We start from the raw sequence: 22,924 nt of genomic DNA on the forward strand, positions 1-22,924 counted from the left end.
TAGTACTAGAAGATTACAGCTTAGAAATCACTGGCACATAACTCAGAACTGAAATGCTTTTCCAAGCAATGCTTCTGAGCATATTAATTTTAAATGTACATTTCCATTTATTGTGAATGCATGCTCTATGAGTTGTATTCATGTCTGACATAGCTAATCATTTTGTTTTTGGAATGGGCTCCATAAGTATTCTGTGGATGGTGACTGATGATTATGATAATTTGTTCTATCAAATATTACCCAGAGATGTGTGCAATATTTGGCAGTTGGACTTCCTTGCAAGATTTTCAAACATATTTTTGTATTTTCAGAATATTACTAATATTACTAAGGCAATTTGAAAAAAAATTCCCAGTAATAAAACCCGTAAGGTTCCTAAACTTGTTCATACTATAGTAAGACAATCTGAAAATTTTTCTTTTTTTAAATTGCCACAGAAATAGTTTAGAGCACAGGCAAATAGTATCTTTTTAGTGCAGTAGAAAATTAGTATATTAAATTGAATTTTGTCAAACTAAAACTGCTTACTTAAGTTGTAAACATGAAATAGTCACTTTTTTATTTATTCGTGTAAACGTATAATAACACATATACATGAATTAATACATCAGTTGGGTCTCATTAATAATTTCTTAATGTTTGATATTTCACATTTTATGAAGTTTTATTTGTGATATTTTATACTTTATGAAATAAAATGTGAAACAATGACCTAGTTTCTGTAAAATGCTTTAATAATTGCCTTTGTTGGTCAGGCAAACCTAGCTCATTTGCTCACATCTATTGCAATAATCTTTATCCACTGAAAATCCCATTGTGATCCAAAGAAAAACAAGCATAACATGATGTCTTTTAGCCAAGCTGTAATCAAAACATTTGCTTGCACTGAAACATATATGTAAGTATAGGCCTATACATCATGTTAATAAATAAAACTGTATATTATGGAAATGTTAAACATCTTAGCTCTACTAAACATGCTCTGCTATAACAACATGCATCTTCCTGTGTAAGAGTTCTATAAAGTGACTGCCACAGGAAGCAATTTCAGTGAGTCTTTTTGCTTAAGTGCTTATGGTAGGCTGTATAATACCTCTTCAATGGTCTTGACATCTTCATTCCCATAGCCTGTGAATTTTACTTTATATGGATAAAAGATTTTTATGTATGCAACAATATTAAGACTTTTGAGGTGGAGGCATCATCCAGGTTTATGGAGATGGGCCTTAAATATGATCACAGTGTCCTTATAGAGGGAAGCAAGAAGGTCAAAGAAGGAAGAAGGTAGCACTGGTCAGAATCAGGGTGAAAGAGGTGATGTGGTGTGGGGCTACAAGCCAGAGGAATGAGGGAAAGCCTCTAGAAACTGGAAAAAAAAAAAGGCAAGAGAACAGATTCTTCTCAGACCCTTTGTGGAACCAACTCTGCCAACACCTTTGTCTTAGTCGTAGAAGACTATTTTGGACTTCTACCGCCAGACCTGTTTTGTGGTAATTCGTTCCAGAAGCAACAAGAAAACGAACACAGTATCCTAGTTTCTGTGGTCCTCCTTACTCCTCATTTTGGTCATGTTTTTACTTGCTTGTGTCATATCACCTTTGTAATGTAAAGAGTATGAAATAAAATATAAAAATACAAAATATGAATGACCTGGGGTTAAAGAATTACCTTGTGAATCATAGAACTTGATTTAAATTCATTGTTACAGTGTCTTCTGTAAAACATTACAATACTTTTAGTTTATGGTTTAGAATCAATGTTCCAAAAATATAAACAGCAAATAAGAACCTTATCACTTTTGTTGCTCTTTTTAAATTGTCACTTAAAGTGTATGTGAACAACTTTGGCAGATTCCTTTGTTAATTTTAGGTGTAAAGCTAAACTATAAGAACTAGAGAATTTTTAAAAATATTGATTTATAAAAAAAAAATATTGATTTATTTTTCTCTGACCATTTAGTTATTATACTAATTGAAACCTGCATGATTCCTTTATGATACATATATTCATATTCTACCAAAACGTAGTTGCCTTATTCTTCCTAAGCAAGTCCAAACTGAATGATGTATTTGTAGGCCTCTGAGCAACGGACAGTGACACATAGGGAAAGTACTGTCTTAAGGAAAAGATAATTGTTCTGATTATGGACATTGAGTAAAATGTTATTGATATTCATTGATGAATTCGTTTTTTGTATATCACTACAGTCCATCATGAGAATTAAAAATTGCTAGTAACCCTGATTCGTTGTTGTTCAGTCAGCAAGTTGTGTCTGATTCTGCAACTCTGTGGACTATACCATGCCAGGCTCCTCTGTCCATGAAATTTCCCAGGCAAGAATACTGGTTTGGGTTGCCATTTCCTTCTTTGAGGGATCTTCCCAGATCAGAGATCAAACCCATGTCTTCTGCATTGATAGGCAGATTCTTTATCACTAAGCCAGCAGGGAAATCCTGATTACCTAAAACTTTTTCAGATTTTTAACACTAATGTAGCATGAGGATAGTACCTTGCTTTTTGTATAAATTAAATGTGCTTAGTCATTCTGTCATGTTAGAATCTTTGCAACCCCATGGACTGTAGCCCACCATGCTCCTCTCTCCATGGACTTTTTTTAGGCAAGAATACTGGAATGGGTTGCCATTTTCTACTCCAGGGCATCTTCCCAACCCAGGAATTGAACCTACGTCTCTTGAATAGATCTAAAACATTTTTCTCTTAGAACAGAATTCCTTACTCATATATGGCTCAGATATTGATATGCCGTATTTTAGATACTGTATTACTTGGGTATACTCAGTGTATGTGTTTCTCATCAGTCATGTGATAAATACTAACATAAATTCGTATGACTAATTTTGCTAACAAAAGATACAAAGTGCCTATATTTTTACATGGTCATATCTTGTAATTCCAATGATTTTAAATGGAATTTTATATATTTGCATGACTAAAGAATTAAGTTTCTGAACATTTGTTGGATTAGATTTTTTGTACACACTAATTTAAGAGCATAATAAAAATATGTATTCGGGTTTATTAATGGATAACCCTATGGATCACAGTCCCAGTGTATAAATACAATAATACTTTATTTAAATTTTTTAGTTTTACCATAGTAGAATACTAGAGCCATGGAACCAACCAATATAATCCTTATATGTCTAGTATGTAAGAATGTTTTGAAATACAGTTATGTTTAGTATTCATTTTATATTCTTCATCTATAAATACTTGTAACTAAATGGCAGCTAATGGGATGCTAATTTTTATCTAGATATGGAAGTTAAAACAAATATCACTGTATTAAATTCAGCAGAAAAGAGGCCGATTATTTTCTATATAATTAGAACTTACAGAATAGATAATATGTGCATAAACCTAGCAATTTCAATTTTATTATTTTCTGCAATATATTATGGTGAAATTTTGCCCAATATTACTTTTTCATTATCACACTTAACTAATTTTTTCTTATACTGCTATGAATAATATTAGAATGAATAAGTTAGCAACAAATGATTCTGTGTCTAATTTATAATCCTGTAATTATGTATATCTTCCCTGACAGTCATCATAAGACATCTAAGTTAAGCAATATTACCTTAAAATTAGTACTTATTAATTTGCTTTAAAATTAGTACTAATAACCAATCCTACTGAACATATTATGTAATATTTTAAATAAAATTTTATCAATAGGAGGCAACTGTGCTTAGTTTGAATCCTTGTATATGGATTGAATTAAAATGGCCTGTTTTTTTTTTTTTTTTTTTTTTTTATATTTTAAATCTTATTTTATATATAAGTGTATATATATAAGTATATATATATATATATATATGTAAGTCTTATCACTCCTTCTAACTTGTGTTCAGCAATTCATCTTCCTGATTGCTTCATTCCAACTTGAATTGAGAAGACCTTGTTATGTCATGTTAATTTAAATTCATAACATCCTTTGAATGCCTGGTTCACACCACATCTGAATGAAAATTGGGCCAGTTAGATATTTCACAGCAAGTCTACCTCATCAGATCATCATCAGTTCAGTTCAGTCACTCAGTCGTGTCTGACTCTTTGCGACACCATGAATTGCAGCACGCCAGGCCTCCCTGTCCATCACCAGCTGCCAGAGTCTATCCAAACCCATGTCCATTGAGTCGGTGATGCCATCGAACCATCTCATCCTCTGTTGTCCCCTTCTCCTCTTGCCCTCCATCTTTCAGAGCATCAGGGTCTTTTCAAATGAGTCAGTTCTTCGCATCAGGTGGCCAAAGTATTAGAGTTTCAGCTTCAACATCAATCCTTCCAATGAACAACCAGGACTGATCTCCTTTAGGATGAATTGGTTGGATCTCCTTACAGTGCAAGGGACTCTCAAGAGTTGTCTCCAACACCACAGTTCAAAAGCATCAATTCTTCGGTGCTCAGCTTTCTTTATAGTCCAACTCTCACATCCATACATAACCACTGGAAAAACCATAGCCTTGACTAGATGGACCTTTGTTGAGAAAGTAACGGCTCTGCTTTTGAATATGCTGTCTACATTGGTCATAACTTTCCTTCCAAGAGTAAGTGTCTTTTAATGTCATGGCTGCAATCACCATCTGCAGTGATTTTGGAGCCCAGAAAAATAAAGTCAGCCACTGTTTCCACTGTTTCCCCATCTATTTCCCATGAAGTGATGGGACCGGATGCCATGATCTTAGTTTTCTGAATTTTGAGCTTTAAACCAACTTTTTCACTCTCCTCTTTCACTTTCATCAAGAGGCTATTTAGTTCTTCACTTTCTGCCATAAGGGTGGTGTCATCTGCATATCTGAGGTTATTGATATTTCTCCTGGCAATCTTGATTCCAGCTAGTGCTTCCTCCAGCCCAGCGTTTCTCATGATGTAGTCTGCATATAAGTTAATTAAGCAGGGTGACAATATACAGCCTTGATGTACTCCTTTTCCTATTTGAAACCGGTCTGTTGTCCCATGTCCAGTTCTAACTGTTGCTTCATGACCTGCATACAGGTTTCTCAGGAGCCAGATCATTATAGTACTCCCAAAAACCTATAAGAGTGACTTACATTAGTTTCCCAGAGTGCCATGAAATATATGACACACTCACTCAAGACAAAGGAATCATGGTTTTCAGGTCACCATTCTGGAATCCAGTGCCTATTGTTTAATTAGGAGAGTCTGAAAAGTTATTTCACATCACCACACGTATTCCCTCCACGGTGAAATTGGGACTAGTAATATTCATCTCAAAAAGAAGTGGCAAGTAAGAAATGCATGAATGTGCTTGATTAGTTTAAAGAGTTACTGTAAATTGCAAGCTTTTTGTATCCTGGCACATGTAATTTGCATATAAATAATTTATTTGGCTCAGCTGTAAGGAATCCACCTGCCAATGAAAGAGACACGGGTTCAACCCCAGGGTCAAGAAGACCCCTTAGAGAAGGAAATGGCAACCTACTCCTGTAATCTTGCCTGGGAAATCCCATGAACAGAGGAGCCTTGCAGGCTGCAGTCCATGGGGTTGCAAAAGAGTCAGAAATGACTTAGCAACTAAACAACAATGGCTATTTATTTGGCCTACTGTAAAAAGAAACGTAAATCTGCTTTTTTCCTATTTCTACTCTCAATCCAGAGAATTTATGTGCTTTTCTTTGTGTCAGCTTTTTCTGTGTTGTAGGTTTATCTCAAAGACTCAGTCTATCTAGAATAAAGTGTGACCAACCCATGCCAAAACAAATGACTAATGATAATAATGAGGATAGCAACAGTAATTAATAGTATATCTTGTGCATTTGTATGATACTTTACAGAGTTTTAATACAGTTTTATAAACACATTAACTTTATGAGGTAGTAAAATAATTTAGCCTCCATGTTGTATTGAAGCTACACGTGTTATACTGAAACTACATGATATTTCTTTGAGAGTTCTACCTGATATTTGTTATTGTCACCTGCTTTTTAATTCAAATGCTTTATTTGAAAATTGTCTATTGTTGATATAGGAATATTTTATTGTATAACATTTCTGATAAAAAATGTTGAAATTTTTATCAAATATTGAAGCCTTAATGCCATTATACGATAATGGCATTTTTTCCTGTGAATATTAGTAGATTTGATTGCATTTGACTATATTATTATACTCTTTTCTCATCCTTTATTGTGAGTTTTAAGACTATCTTTGACATCAGAGATACTGAAAATAATTTTTTAATGTATACTTGAATTAAAATGAAATTAAAGAAAAAACTGAATGTAAAACACATGAGAACATTCGATTATTTTATTTTGCTTTTATCATAAAAAGTAGAATAAATTTAGTTTTGACAACTTTGATATAATTGTAAAAGTTTTCTTACTGGAATATATTGATCAATAATCTTTAATACAATATTAATTTAATTTTAACTCACAATGACTGAAATCATAAAAGAGAAATAAGAGGATAGACTTTTAAACTGCAGCTTTTGAAATGTAGATAGTTTTTAAACAATCTGTAATATATCTAATACAGAAATAATATTCTAGAGGTTGTCTACCTTTTGATTTCTAAAGATCTTAATTTATGAAAAGCATTTGACACAGGAATAGAATATAACCTATTGAAAATACTGTAAAGCATTGTTTTCAATAGAACAATGATGACAATAACTGCAGTATATTATTTATGTAGCATGTTTTGGTTTATATACCTTTTCAAACACATGTCTCATCATTTAGAAGGCTTTCTTAATTCTTCTTTAGTTACCATTAAAAAGATATTTGGGACTCATGACAGCATCTAATGTTTGTAATAAATGTGGCTTGCTTCAGTTTTCCTACATATACATTAATAATTAGTATTTTTGTAAATTAAATAGTATATGATATTCAGAATGGTCAGTTCACATGTTTAGATAGTAAGATGGGTGGATGTAAATAATATGCATAATATATTTTAATATCTGATCTATACAATTATAACCATGTGAAATTATTTTTGATTCAAGACAGTTTTCTTAGAAACAAACACTGTCATAATTGCAAATTTTAACCTTTATGCCCTACTCATAAATAACTAGTAATTTGGTTTGCTGGTATCAAACATTGGTTGTTTAAACAATATAAATTTGAAATTGCCCACTTATATCTGAAAATTATAAAAATAGCACTGATTCAAAATTAATTTCATTACTATAAAGCTGTAGTAATTAGGAAACAGGTTGATGATAGGAAGTAAAACAATAGGCCAAGAAACAAAACATTATATTTATATACAGGGAGAGTGAAAAAGTTGGCTTAAAGCTCTACATTCAGAAAACTAAGATCATGGCTTCTGGTCCCATCACTTCATGGAAAATAGATGGGGAAACAGTGGAAACAGTGTCAGACGTTTATTTTTCTGGGCTCCAAAATCACTGCAGATGGTGATTGCAGCCATGAAATTAAAAGACACTTACTCCTTGGAAGGAAAGTTATGACCAACCTAGATAGCATATTCAAAAGCAGAGACATTACTTTTCCAACAAAGGTCCATCTAGTTGAGGCTGTGGTTTTTCCAGTGGTCGTGTATGGATGTGAGAGTTGGACTGTTAAGAAAGCTGAGCACCGAAGAATTGATGCTTTTGAACTGTGGTGTTGGAGAAGACCCTTGAGAGTCCCTTGGACTGCAAGGAGATCCAACCAGTCCATCCTGAAGGAGAGCAGTCCTGGGTGTTCATTGGAAGGACTGATGCTAAAGCTGAAACTCCAATACTTCGGCCACCTCATGCGAAGAGTTGACTCATTGGAAAAGACTCTGATGTTGGGAGGGATTGGGGGCAGTAGGAGAAGGGGACGACAGAGGATGAGATGGCTGGATGGCATCACCAACTCAGTGGACATGAGTTTGAGTGAACTCCAGGAATTGGTGATGGACAGGGAGGCCTGGCGTGCTGCGATTCACGGGGCCTCAAAGTGTTGGACACGACTGAGCAACTGAACTGAACTGAATATAATATATATAATATTTATTTCAATCTTATAATTACTTGAGATTAACAATAGTATTTTATTTATAGAATATTTAAATATAATCTTGTTTTCATCATGTATATTTTCATTTTTCAGTATTTCTACTTTTAATTCATTCCTGATAATAGCTGATTTTTCTGTAACGATCTGGATATAACTGAGTTTATATAGCTGCTCACTGTATAAAATCCTGACACAGATTTAGGATTTTATCTTTTCAAGGTGTGATGTTAAAACTGTATTTCTTAACTGCAAAAAAAAAAAAAAGTCATGTCTTTTAACTTAAGACAACTTTCTCAAAGGGTTTTTCTATGTAATAGGAAAGTACTGCTGATTTTAAAAAATGTTAATACACTAAAATATTTGCACCACCTGTTTTCTGTGTATGTTGGTGACAGCCACATTTATGTTAATGTTATTATTAACATTATCAATTGTTTGATAATCATTCTTAGACCTAAATCTATGCAAGAGAATTTTATAGTATGCTGACCATCAGAATTAGCTGTTATTCTATACTGCCTGTTGAGTATGGAATATTGACCTTTATTACTCTTCATTTTCAATACAAAATATATTTTTAAGTTAAAGCATTCACTAATGAATCCATTTTAATTTAGGTAATAAATAAAATCCTCATTATGCCTGACAAATGGTAGCCTCAAGTAAACTCAAACCATTTTCACTATAAATCAAAATGAGTTCTGCCCTAAATACACCTTATACAGCTAGTATCCTAGCAAGGATTCAGAGGTATAGGTCATACCAGGAAATGAAACATATCATTAAGAAAATAATAAAAAAAATAATAATTAAGGAAGAAATAAAGATACAGAGAGAGAGAAAATCTAGCTTGAGATATATTTCTGAGAAAAGTAAAATGAGAACATAAAGCAAATGACAGTGAGAATGTCTCATACTGTGTACTTAGCAATACTCTTTTGGGTAGGAGAAGCCATATATTTTTTTTTCCATAGGAATGTCTACTTATTGATAAATTATTGAGTTAAAAAGATTTTGAGTAAAATTTGCTATAACGAGGATGCTCTGAAATTGAGTGTCTTTTTCAGAGCCAAAATCATTTTCATTATATGTATATTTACCCATGAGTAAATCTAGGTAACCCAGATCTGTTTAAAAAGCCACAAAAGATGCCTAATTTGTTTTTCTATTTCATTAGTAATGTCTGATCTTTCACTTTGGTGATTTTAAGTTATTTTAAATTATAAGATGCTGACATTTGTGAATAGCAGTCTGCAACATTAATGTCATTATTTGGCTGATCATGAGGAATATAAGAGTACGTTCTTAAAAATAGTCTTACTTATGGGATTATGTATTTTTACACTAATTTGTATAAATTAAATTCTTAGATATATTTTGATATTTAAATATTGACTTTTTACTGAGTTTATTTTTATTTTTTAGGTATAGCTAAAAGTGTTTCAAAAACATATGTTCACTGCCTATAAAAGTGATATGATAATCAGTGAATTTATTTTACTACTGCCTAATAAAGTTCTGAGAGAAGGCAATGGCACCCCACTCCAGTACTTTTGCCTAGAAAATCCCATGGACGGAGGAGCCTGGTAGGCTGCAGTCCATGGGGTCGCAAAGAGTCGGACAGGACTGAACAACTTCACTTTCACTTTTCACTTTCATGCATTGGAGAAGGAAATGGCAACCCACTCCAGTGTTCTTGCCTGGAGAATCCCAGGGATGGGGGAGCCTGGTGGGTTGCCGTGTATGGGGTCACACAGAGTCGGACACGACTGAAGCGACTTAGCAGCAGCAGCAGCAGCAATAAAGTTCTGTGGTTCTATTTTCTTAATTATTATTATTTATTTATATAATGAGAGTATTTTCCTACCAAATAGTCCTGTCTTCACATTGACAATATCCTATGGGCCAGTTAATGTTGCTTAAGCTGTCTTTTAACTTCTAACTCAATACTGTGCTGTGCTCATTCTAATATTCAATTAGTTACTATGAATAAACTGAATGAATTTTTTAGTGTCTAGCTTTTTAAAGTATACTATAGACATTACCTTAGTAAGCCTAAAACCCTGAATTACCCAAAACCTTGCTTAAATCTGTGTAATTAGAAAGTATTTATTAGATAAAATTTGTATTTATGTTTATAATTACTTAACTATATAGACACTTATTATTTTTCTTCTCCTTTGACTTTAGGTGCAATAACAGAACCCAATGTGCAGTGGTGGCAGGTCCTGATGTTTTTCCAGACCCTTGTCCAGGAACCTATAAATACCTTGAAGTGCAGTATGAATGTGTTCCTTACAGTATGTATATTCTTGTACTTCTTTTTAAAAAGGAAAGATATTAAGCATTGTTTTGCATGCATTGACAACATATTCTCTATAAAACATAAAAATAATCACATAAATTATATTAAAAACTGGATAATTTTAATTTTTCAAGGTCATACATTATCCTCACACTGGACTAATTCGATGTTGCCTGCATGATCTTGCAGCATTTAATTTTGACTATATTTTTCTATATATTGGTCAGTACTTATTCTAAAACTCTTTTCTTATTGCAAGAATATAAAATATTTAGGAAAAAGGATGAATGAATGATCTGTCAGTACTATATCCCTGTAGTTCCAACAAACAGCAGTAAAAGTGAATAATATGCTTGTATATATAGTAGCATAGAAATTGATACATTTTCAATTTGATAGAAGCAATTAAATCTAAGCTTCCTCTGCTGCCAACATATTGAGAATTAAAAATATTCATCCAGAGGGAACAGACTGGATAGAAATTGAAAGAATTACATGAACTAAAGTACTCTTTAGAATGTATCTTTTATACTCCCAAGAAGTTAGTCTTTACAACCCTTATGTCAGAAAAAATATATACCAACAACTTATTTTTTTTTCCTTCAGGAATAATGAAAAATCAAACATTCAAAAATGAAACATTTTTGTTCCTTTTTTTTAAATTCAAAGGTAGAATCACCATCTCAAAAGAAAAATTTTTGATCTAACTAGTTAATTATTCATGGAATACCTTAGTGAAGATAACTTAGGAAATCCTATTTTCTCATGCTAAATATGCAGCTCATCCTAGAGGCAGAAAACTCCTGGGATCAAAAACAAATTCCAGGTTCCAATATCCTTTGACATCTCAGAAGAAACGAACTGTCGGGGGATCAGCAAATATACTGTGCTTAGAGATATTTCTATGCTTCACTCATTTCTGTTTATTTAAAAAGTATGGCAAAACCAATACACTATTGTAAAGTAATTAGCCTCCAATTAAAATAAATAAATTTAAATTAAAAAGAAAATAAAATAAAAAGCAGTGTGTTGCTTATGAGCTGTAAGTGTGCATACTCTGATAATAGAGAGAAATTTGGCCAGCAAGAAATGAATTTAAATGTAAAAGTAATAGTGAAAGCAATCAGGAGAAAATACCATTGTTTGTTTATTTTAGATGTGATTGATTAGAAGTATATCTAGTGAAGTTTTATAGGCTAACTTTGTTATACAGAAGCATAAGTATATAGGTTTTATTGAAATCCCAGTTGAGGTTCCCCATCTTATATTGTTATCTCCAGGGACTGACCATTCTATAAAAATATAAAGCTAAATGACCATTTATTGTTCATCAGTGATATTTTAAAGAACTAAAATTTGTAGTCTGTTTTAGAACTGTGACAATTATACTTGGATTGCATAATAATAATATCTATGTGAAAAATGTAGAATAGCTACTTCCAAAGGCATTTTTTTTTAAAGTATGAATTAAGGTGTTCTTCAGTTTTAAAGACAGTTTTAAGAAACTTACATTCATATTTTTGAAACATGAAAGCTGAAGAAGGCTTGTTGAATATTTGTTTTTTACACAATTTTTAAAAATTAAAGAATTTCACAGCTGTTTTTTCCATTTTATGTACTTTTTCCAAATTTCTTTCAGGATAAGTACTCCAAAATCCTGTGCCAAACTCATTCTGAAAAAATCATTTTCTTAATTCATTTTGATATAAATGAGAACTTGCTCCGACACATTTGTATAAAGGGATTGTGATTTATCAGATTTCCTCTCATAAATTTTTAGAGTTGGGCAATTTGATTCCTGAATATCCTGTATTTACATGTTTCTGATAATCCTAAAAATGTACTGATTACTTTAGAAGTATGTCCATATTATATTAGAATATTTATCTGATTATTTCATTAAATAAGAATTATAAACACAGGTGCAACCACTATGCAGGTTATACATGGTTTAATTTATATGATATAGTATGATTATGTTTGTTTGAAGTATCTTCAGTCTGTTTCAGTTAAAAATATAATGATTAACTAGAAATTCATTTAGTAAATTTAACTTGAATTTAAAAGAAAAGAATCCAAAAGAAGTTGAAAACCATAAAATAAAATAGAATGACTCGTTTGAAAGGTAGGATAGTTTAGTAAAAAAATGACCAGGTAGCAGGACCCTGGTTAATTTAACAAAAATCTGGATTTTTTAGCTTAGGTAAGCTGTTAAAATTTTTTTTAATCTCACCTTACCAACATTCGCTCATCTATAGTACAGTCATCCATTTTATCTGTGGTTTCATTTTCCATGATTTCAGTTACCCGTTGTCAACCTCAGTCTGAAATTATTAAATGGAAAACTCTAGAAATAAACAATTTGCAAGTGTTAAATAATATGCCATTCTAGGTACCTGGATGAAATCTGCTGTCCTACCGCAGACATGAATCCTCCTCTTCTCTAGTATACTTACTGCATTCACTACCCACTTGTTAGTGTCTTAGTAGTCATCTGGGTCATCACTTCAGCTGTCTAGTGATGATAGCTGTCATGCCATCATAGTACTTGTGTTCGAGTAATCGATATTTTACTTAGTAAAGGGCCCCAAAGTGCACGAGGAGTGATGCTGGAAATATGGATTTTTTTTTTTACTATGACTAATTAATAAATTAAATGTTATCATAGATATGTATAGGAAGAAAAACAGTATATTTGGGGTTTGGTGCTATTTGCAGTTTTAGGGATCCACTGAGGTCTTAGAATATATTCCCCTTAGAATGGTCTTGGCATGCGTAAGTCAGTGGGAGACTATTACAAGTCTTGATTTAGGTGATGATAAGCTCCTTTACTTTTCTCCAGAATAAAAAAGCACTGTTTGTTGTTGTTGTTGTTTTCCCAAAAATAAAAATATTCACTTATAAAAAGAGCTGACATTTATTAACATTTACTACATGCCATTTACTACACTGGTTTTAGAACTCTTTACGGGTGACTCCATGGACTACACAGTCCATGGAATTCTCCAGGCCAGAATACTGGAGTGGGTAGCCTTTCCCTTCTCCAGGGGATCTTCCCAACCCAGGGATTGAACCCAGGTCTCCCACATTGCAGTAAGATTCTTTACTAGCTGAGCCACAAGGGAAGCCCAAGAATATTGGAGTGAGTAGCCTATCCCTTTTCCAGCGGATCTTCCTGACCCAGAAATCAAACCGGGATCTCTTGCATTGCAGATGGAATCATTACCAACTGAGCTATCAGGGAAGCCCTTTATGTTTACATACCCTCTTTTATTTAATTCTCATAATCTCCTCCCTGTTAGATATGTGTGTCACAGCTTTACTAAAGAAGAAACAAACTCAGTAGGATAGGTAGAGTGTTTCTTATAAAGTGTAGAATAGCTAGAAAATGGCAGAGCCAAGAGTTGAGTCAGTTTGTAATATTTGTTCTGAAGGACCCAACTCTACTTCCACACATAGATTTTCCCCTTTATATTTTCATGAGTTATTCAGTGGTGTTCAGTATTCAGCTTTCATCAGTACAGTAATGGCACGTGATGAAGAAAGAGCTTCAAGAACCCAGGCCCTTTTTCTCAGTTCTTTTGCTACTTACTTTTAAGAGGTTTGTATTATTCTCTTAAAGCAGGTGAATCGCTGCAAACTTTTATTTTCCCAAACACCTAGTGAAGCTTTATGGCAAAGACTAATTTGCGCTCTAAAAATACTACCCACAATTTAGAATGAGGCTCTTACCTACATAGTAACTTTAAAAGTTGTTTAAATTACCTGCATTATAAGAAAAAAAAAAATCCTTGTACTTAATTAAAATGCTTGTTAAAAGACCTCATTGTATTAGTAGAAGACAGACTTCATATTTAAGATTCAGTATTAATATTTTTAACATTTCTAACTGTACCACTGAATAAACAACCAAACAAGAGATGCTGTTAGGTTCTGTTTGTCATGTAGTTTTATAATATCCATTTTAATTTTGAATTTAAGATGATATTTTAAAATGTATGTGGTGATATATTTTATATTTATGAATGCTTTGGTCTTAATATTGATGTATGGGAAAATATTGATATTTTATATTTATTTGTATATATATATATTATATGTATACACACACTGTATTTTTCCATGGTAATATTGATTTTTAAGGTGATGCTTTTTCTTGTTAAAATATAGAAAAGAAGGAAATATAGAAATACAGGGAAAACAAAATTATGTATAAAAACATATCAATATTAATTATATATAAACATATGAGAGGTAATATAGAAAAATTCAACAAAGTCTCTTGTATCACATAGGAGAAAGAAAGTTGAAAATATCTAAGATAAGCTTGCAATAATTTTTGCACAGAGTTTTAGGAGTCAGTAAATAGGTGGATAATTGAGCAATAAGTTTTAAAAGGACCTTTGCCTGAATCAATCAAATGTTATGACTTCTTTTGAAAAGATGACAGTAGGAAATAAAATAAGGAAAATGAGTAATTGTTAACAATGTAGTGAGGCTACTGAATTGTCCTATACTGAATTTTTGGATCTCTTGTACTCAGTTTTTTTTTCAGATTGTAAAAGTTGGATTTAATCTTTTTTTCCTACTATTTATATTCTCTTGTTTGGTTTTATAGGTACCCTGTTTTGGGGTAAGATGAATTAATATTTTTTCTGTTGCTGTTACACCTTAGTTCCACTGTGGCTTTTATAGCTTTTGCCTTTCCTTCTGCGACTTGATTTTCCTCCTTTGTGATATTTTCTCTCCAAGAGATGACCCAAATATTCAAGAGGTTAAACCTCAGCCTTTAGCAGTGCCACATATTTGCTCTCTCATCTTCTCACCCTACCCCATGACTTCTAGCCTGATTTGGATAAAAAATTGTAAGCATCTTTAAGTAGAGTTTCCTTCATTTAGCCAATTTACGGGGATGACTTGAGTTAGAAAGAAAACAATAAAACAACTAACCACCTACACAGAGTATTTCTGAGCAAAAATATCTTTACTTTATATCCTGCTGACAATTTGTCTTTCTTCCAAGGCATGCAATTTCACGCACATTACACTCAAAAAGTGCTTGTCTTCTCTCACAGTCCAGCTTTTCTATTCAGTTGTTTCTTCTTTTTAAAACTACAAAGCACAATTTACTTATTCTAGTAATCTTCTCCTCTGGTAGATTTTCTTAGGAGATAGATGTGGGAAGCACACAATTGGAGAAGTACTAGAAACAAGTGTTTGGTTAAACCAGTCTTATTTTATAGCACTTACAGACTTTTTCACCATTCACATTAGCCATCTGGAGTTATGTATAAGATTGGCTTTATAGAAAGACTTGCAAAAAGGGCATTATCAGAAATTAATATTCATAATTAATTATATAATCTACTTTTTTTTAACTGAAAAAATGCCATACTTTCAACATTTAAAGTGAACAAAGCCTTTAAATATTTAATTATAAATAACTCAATATATTTTAGGGCTTCCCTTGTATTTCAGTTGGTAAAGAATATGCCTGTAGTGCACGAGATCCAGGTTCAATCCCTGGGTTGGGAAGATACTTTGGTGAAAGAAATGACAAACCACTCCAGTGTCCTTGCCTAGAAAATCCCATGGACAGAGGAGCCTGGTGGGCTGCAGTCCATGGGGTCACAAAGAGTCAGGCATGACTGAGTTACAAACACACACACAAATATATTTTACAAGTAATGTTTAACTGAGTATATATTTTAAAATGTGCACTGAGTATATATTTTAAAATGTGCACACATTGATTTCCTACTGGTATTTATTATGTAAGTAAATCTTTATATATTTTAAAGCTCATTGTACTGAAATTAACCCATAGGTTTAAGTTTTTAAATATCCAAAAATGTCAAGATATAATTTGATTTCCAATGGCTCAGTACATTTTCCAGTATGGTACATAGGAGATATTCAATAAATATGTTTTGAATGATTGAAAGAAGAAAGGAAATGTGATAAAAGTATTATGTTCATTGCTAGAATGATAAACAAAAGAAACTCTTATCTACAAGAGAGACCTTATTAACTCAAAGATCTATGGTAAAAAAAAAAAATATATATATATATATTAATTTTAGTTTCTCCAAGTTATTTGATGTTTGTTACTATATCCCTCAAGAAATCTATGTTGTGCTGTGCTAAGTTGCTTCGGTCATGTCCGACTCTTTGCAATCCTATGGACTATAGCTTGCCAGGCTCCTCCATCCATGGGATTCCCCAGGCAAGAATACTGGAGTGATCATTTCCTTCTCCTGGAGATCTTCCCAACCCAGGAATCAAACTGGTGTCTCTATGCCTCCTGCATTGGTGGGCATGTTCTTTACCACTAGTGCCACCTGAGAAGTGCCTCAAGAATGCTACTAGCAACCAATTTGTTTTCCATATTATTATTTTATACCTTCTTATAATATAGCAAGTATTATCCTTCTATAAGAAGAATATCACTTATCTAAATTCTCTGTTTTTAGAATGATACTTAAAAGAACATCAAAATTCTTCCTTTCCTTTCTCCCTTTTCTCCCCACTAGTTTCTTTCTTAAATATTTTCTCTATACTTGACAGTATCTTGCACCTAACATACAATTTATAAAGCTTTTGTAAGTCGGATTATTTAGCAGTTAATTAAAACTTTTATTGTATATAATAAATATGAAATATTCATAAAAATTGCTATTATACGTTTGAAAAACAGGAAGGATGAGTGGACTATATACTTTCTTAGAAGTTCTTATCCAAAATTCTCTCATACTTTTGTCTAACTGCTTCACATTTTTATGGAAATTAGTTTCAACTAGATGATATCAGTTGCTTTCAAGATCTCCCTCTTTTATAGTCCTTTCCTCAATCAGTTTATATTGCAGACCAGACACTGTGCTAAATAGTTGGTAGAAAGCTAAGATAAAAATTCTGTCGTTGAGGAATTTAGCCAAATGAGACTCAAGGTCCCCAAAGTTACACTGTTACTTGTTCAGCAAAGCAGTTGAGCACTTCATATTCACAGCGCACTGAGGAGATATGCCTGTCTCATAGCGCTTGATGTTTGTAAGGGGTGGGTACATCTTTAGGGAAGGTTTTCTGAAAGAGATGACCCTTGAGCTGAGCCTTAAAGAATGAGCAGACTTTAGTGAGAAGGGCAATCAGTTTGGGCTGATGGGGCCACGACAGATAAGAAACTGTTATGGTGAATATAAAATGAAAACAGTTCGGTATTTGTATAAAAACAAAATACAAGAGTGACAGGAAATGAAGCCATAGATTGGCAGGGTAGGAATCCTGATGTTGCTCTATGCTGGGATTGAGTCCTGATACTCATCACAGTGAGGAACACAATGATAGAAAATTATTTTTAATGTAATTAACTAATACATTAACTAGAAATACTTGTTTGCAATCTACAAAAAGCAATTTTGACTAAGTTGAAAAACAGTCTTTTGCAGGGAGAGAGGGTTGGGAAATAACACAGTAATAGTTCCAGAATCAAAAGAGAAAAAGGTAAAACTCAAGTCTGAAAAAATAAGATCCAGTGATCTAGAGAGTGTTAGTGGACAGCAAGGACTCTTTGTTTGGATAATGTTCCAATAATGTTCCAAAAATGGTCTGTGTAATCTAAGTCCTGTAAAGATCTCTACTAGGACATCAGTGTTAGTTGCTCAGTCATTTCTGAGTCTTTGCGACCTATGGACTATAGCCTGACAGGGTCCTCATCCCTGGAATTCTCCAGAAAAGAATACTGGTGGTGGTGGTGGTTTAGTCACTAACTCATGTCCAACTCTTGTGACCCCATGGACTGTAGCCCTCCAGGCTCCTCTGTCCATGGGGTTCTCCAGGCAAGAATACTGGAGTGGGTTGCCATGCCCTTCTCCAGGGATCTTCCCAACCCAGAGATCAAACATGGGTCTTCTGCATTGCAGGCAGATTCTTTACCATCTGAGCCACCAGGGAAGGCCTGGGGCATCAGGACTGCATGAAATTCAGTTGTTTCCAAGGAAGGAGAATGGGGTTGTCAAAGAGCCTGAATGTAATTAAAAAAAAGCAAACTCCTCAGTAGACTGTGCAATTCAGTCACTCAGTCATGTCTGACTCTTTGCGACCCCATGAGCTGCAGCATGCCAGACTTCTCTGTCCATCACCAAATCCCGTAGCTTGCCCTGTGCTAAATACAGCCTGCAGGGGATTTCTTTAGGCCTCTCAGATATCAACAAGTCAGTTTTAACATTAAGTCTGGAGAACACTTGACTGGTATTCCCTTGAGCAACTGCAGACCAGAGCTGAGTGTGTGCTGCACCTTTTAAACAGGGTCTGTTCTTTGCTACTTCGTATAATTTCCATTCGTTTTGGTATTGTATCTGGTTCATTATGGGCTCCCCAGGTGGTGCAGCCTCTTCCAACAACACAAGAGAAGGCTCTACACATGGACATCAGCAGATGGTAAACACCGAAATCAGATTGATTATATTCTTTGCAACCAAAGATGAAGAAGCTCTATACAGTCGGAAAAACAAGACTGGGGGCTGACTGTGGCTCAGATCATGAACTCCTTCTTGGCAAATTCAGACTTAAATTGAAGAAAGTAGGGAAAACCACTAGACCATTCAGGTAAGACCTAAATCAAATCCCTTATGATTATACAGTGGAAGTGAGAAATAGATTTAAGGAACTAGATCTGATAGACAGAGTGCCTGATGAACTATGCACAGAGGTTCGTGACATTGTACAGGAGACAGAGATTAAGAGCATCCCCATGGAAAGGAAAGGCAAAAAAGCAAAATGGCTGTCTGAGGCGGCCTTATAAATAGCTGTGAAAAGAAGAGAAGCAAAAAGCAAAGGAGAAAAGGAAAGATTATTCCGATCTGAATGCAGAGTTCCAAAGAATAGCAAGGAGAAATAAGAAAGCCTTCCTCAGTGATCAGTGCAAACAAATAGAGGAAAACAACAGATTGGGAAAGACTAGAGATCTCTTCAAGAAAATTAGAGATACCAAGGGAACATTTTATGCAAAGATGGTACAATAAAGGACGGAAATGGTATGGACCTAAGAGAAGTAGAAGATATTAAGAAGAGATGGCAAGAATACACAGAAGAACTGTACAAAAAAGATCTTCACAACCAAGATAATCACAATGGTGTGATCACTCACCTAGAGCCAGACATCCTGAAATGTGAAGTCAAGTGGGCCTTAGAAAGCATTACTACGAACAAAGCTAATGGAGGTGATGGAATTCCAGTTGAGCTATTTCAAAACCTGAAAAATGATGCTGTGAAAGTGCTGCACTCAATATGCCAGCAAATTTGGAAAACTCAGCAGTGGCCACAGGACTGGAAAAGGTCAGTTTTCATTCCAATCCCAAAGAAAGGCAATGCCAAAGAATGCTCAAACTACTGCACAATTGCACTCATCTCACATGCTAGTAAAGTCATGCTAAGAATTCTCCAAGCCAGGCTCCAGCAATACATGAACTGTCAACTTCCAGGTGTTTAAGCTGGTTTTAAAAAAGGCAGAGGAACAAGAGATCAAATTGCCAACATCAGCTGGATCATCGAAAAAGCAAGAGATTTCCAGAAAAACATCTACTTTTGCTTTATTGACTATGCCAAAGCCTTTGACTGTGCGAATCACAATAAACTGTGGAAAATTCTGCAAGAGATGGGCATACCAGACCACCTGACCTGCCTCTTGAGAAACCTATATTCAGGTCAGGAAGCAACAGTTAGAACTGTACATGGAACAACAGACTGGTTCCAAATTGGAAAAGGAGTACATCAAGGCTGTATATTGTCATGCTGCTTATTTAACTTATATGCAGAGTACCTCATGAGAAACACTGGACTGGGAGAAGCACAAGCTGGAATCAAGATTGCTGGGAGAAATATCAATAACCTCAGATATGCAAATGACAGCACCCTTATGACAGAAAGTGAAGAGGAACTAAAAAGCTTCTTGATGAAAGTGAAAGTGGAGAGTGAAAAAGTTGGCTTAAAGCTCAACATTGAGAAAACGAAGATCATGGCATCCGGTCCCATCACTTCATGGGAAATAGATGGGGAAACAGTGGAAACAGTGTCAGACTTTATTTTTCTGGGCTCCAAAGTCATGGCAGATGGTGATTGCAGCCATGAAATTAAAAGACACTCCTTGGAAGGAAAGTTATGACCATCCTCTATAGCATATCCAAAAGCAGAGACATTACTTTGCCAACCAAGGTCCATCTAGTCAAGGCTGTGATTTTTCCATTGGTCATGTATGGATTTGAGAGTTGGACTGTGAAGAAGGCTGAGCACTGAAGAATTGATGCTTTTGAACTGTGGTGTTGGAGAAGACTCTTGGGAGTCCCTTGGACTGCAAGGAGATCCAACCAGTCCATTCTAAAGAGATCAGCCCTAGGTGTTCTTTGGAAGGACTGGTGCTAAAGCTGAAACTCCAGTACTTTGGCCACCTCATGCAAAGAGTTGACTCATTGGAAAAGACTCTGATGCTGGGAGGGATTGGGGGCAGGGGGAGAAGAGGACGACAGAGGATGAGATGGCTGGATGGCATCACCGACTCGATGGACATGAGTTTGAGTGAATTCGGGGAGTTGGTGATGGACAGGGAGGCCTGGTATGCAATTCATGGGGTTGCAAAGAGTCAGACATGACTGAATGACTGAACTGAACTGAATAATATGTAAATGTAAACATGATGCTAATTATCAGTAAACAAGATGAATTACAGCTCGGTTCAGTTCAGTCGCTCAGTCGTGTCTGACTGTTAGTGACCCCATGTATCACAGCTTGCCAGGCCTCCCTGTCCATCACCAGTTCCCGAGTTCACTCAAACTCATATCCATTGAGTCGGCGATGCCATCCAGCTATCTCATCCTCTGTCTTCCCCTCTCTTCCTGTCCCCAATCCCTCCCAGCCTCAGGGTCTTTTCCAATGAGTCAACCCTTCAAGGATTTAAAATTAATTGGATTTGGAGAATTAGGAAAGTATTTGATTTAGGAAGCAAACTGTTATTATAGACTTACAGTTTGAGAGGTTAACTTACCCATGCTCACTCACTTACTTCATTTGAAATAGTAAGATTATATAACTAAGGCACTTAAACTTAATTCAAATAAAATTTTATAAGGCCCTCAAATTGAATAACATAAACATGACGTTTAAAGAGACATGGAATATAACATTTTGTTTTTAAAATATATAGCATATGGAACAAAAAGTAGTGAAAACATGTGAAAGTGAAGGTTTTCTTTCCAAAGTGTTTGCTACTAGGAATATCTTATAGCAAATATGATGTGTGAGATCTTCGGAGTTTATTTTTCAGAAAAATTTTTTCTAAATTCTTGTAATATCAATTAAATACTGTGAAAGGATATTATTGTATTATAATCATTAATTTTATGAAAGCAGAAAAAATAATTGTGTAGAAAGTACTTAATCCAAATATTAAAATTTTCACATAATAGTACCTCAGTAAAATGTGTAATTAGTAAAGGGAAAAATGTATATAAAGTTTAATGTTTTGTTTTATTTTTGAGTAATTTCTCAAATTCCTTCTATCTGTGATAGGAGATCACAGATCCTGTGAATCTTGTAAATTTTATTAAATTGCTTAAAATTTTTTCAAAGCCTTGCTATTAAAGCCAAATTATTTTACACAATTAAATACTTATATGGTAGACTCAATATCGTCCCTTAAAAAATCCATATCTTAATCCCATGGTTAGATGTTTATAAGTGGCAGAGAGACTTTGCCGATTTGATTTCAGACTTTGATGATCTTGAGATGAGGACATTATTCTGGATTATCCATGGAGACCCAATCTAATCATAAGTGTCCTTATAAAAAGGAGGCAGGACATTAACAGATGAATGGATAAAGAAGTTTTGGTACATATATACAAGGCAATATTACTCAGCCATAAAAGGAGTGAATTTGATTCTGTTCTAGTAAGGTGGATGAACCTAGAGCCTGTTAACGCAGAATGAAGTAAGCCAGAAAGAAAAAAACATATCATATATTAATTCATATATATATATAATCTAGAAACAAATGGTACTGATAAACTTATTTGCAGGTAGTAATTGAGACACAGACATAGAAAAGAGACTTGTGGGCATAGTGAAGGAAGGTGAGGGTAAAAAAAATTGAGTGAGTAGCACTGAAACATATACATTACTATATGAAAAATAAATCTAGTGGGAAGTTGGTATATAACAGAGGGTGTTCAGCCTAGTGCTCTGTAACAAACTAGAGGGGTGGGATGGGGTGGGGTGTAGGGGAGGTTTAAGGGGAGAGGGACATATATATACTTATGGCTGATTCACTTTGTTGTATGGCAGAAACCAACATGACATTGTAAACAATTATCCTCCAGTTAAAAATAAAATTTAAAAAAGAAAGTAATAAGTAATATTCAAAAGAAGAGATATGACAACAGAAGCAGAGATTGGAGGGATGCACATTGAATATGGAGGCAGAGGCTACTGGCCAAGGAATGCAGGTGTCCTGTAAGAAGCTGGAAAGAACAGGGACATAGACGTTCCCCTTGAGCATCCAGAATGAACACAATTCTGCTGACCACTTAATTTTAGCCCTTAAGACCCATTTCGAACTTCTGAC

General features: G+C 34.3%; 1 protein-coding gene across 6 annotated transcripts in view; it reads left to right on the plus strand.

Moving 5' to 3' along the window:
• The window catches only part of ADGRL3 (adhesion G protein-coupled receptor L3), a 956,872-nt gene that overhangs the window by 547,097 nt on the left and 386,851 nt on the right, over window positions 1–22,924 (plus strand). For all 6 annotated transcript variants that reach the window (XM_070372463.1, XM_070372465.1, XM_070372461.1 and 3 more), the window contains one exon: window positions 10,200–10,309. In XM_070372463.1, the coding sequence (XP_070228564.1) occupies window positions 10,200–10,309 (110 nt within the window). The remainder of the gene's footprint in view (window positions 1–10,199; window positions 10,310–22,924) is intronic.

The sequence above is a fragment of the Bos mutus genome, chromosome 6 (assembly GCF_027580195.1).
Source record: "Bos mutus isolate GX-2022 chromosome 6, NWIPB_WYAK_1.1, whole genome shotgun sequence".
Taxonomy (NCBI): Eukaryota; Metazoa; Chordata; class Mammalia; order Artiodactyla; family Bovidae; genus Bos; species Bos mutus.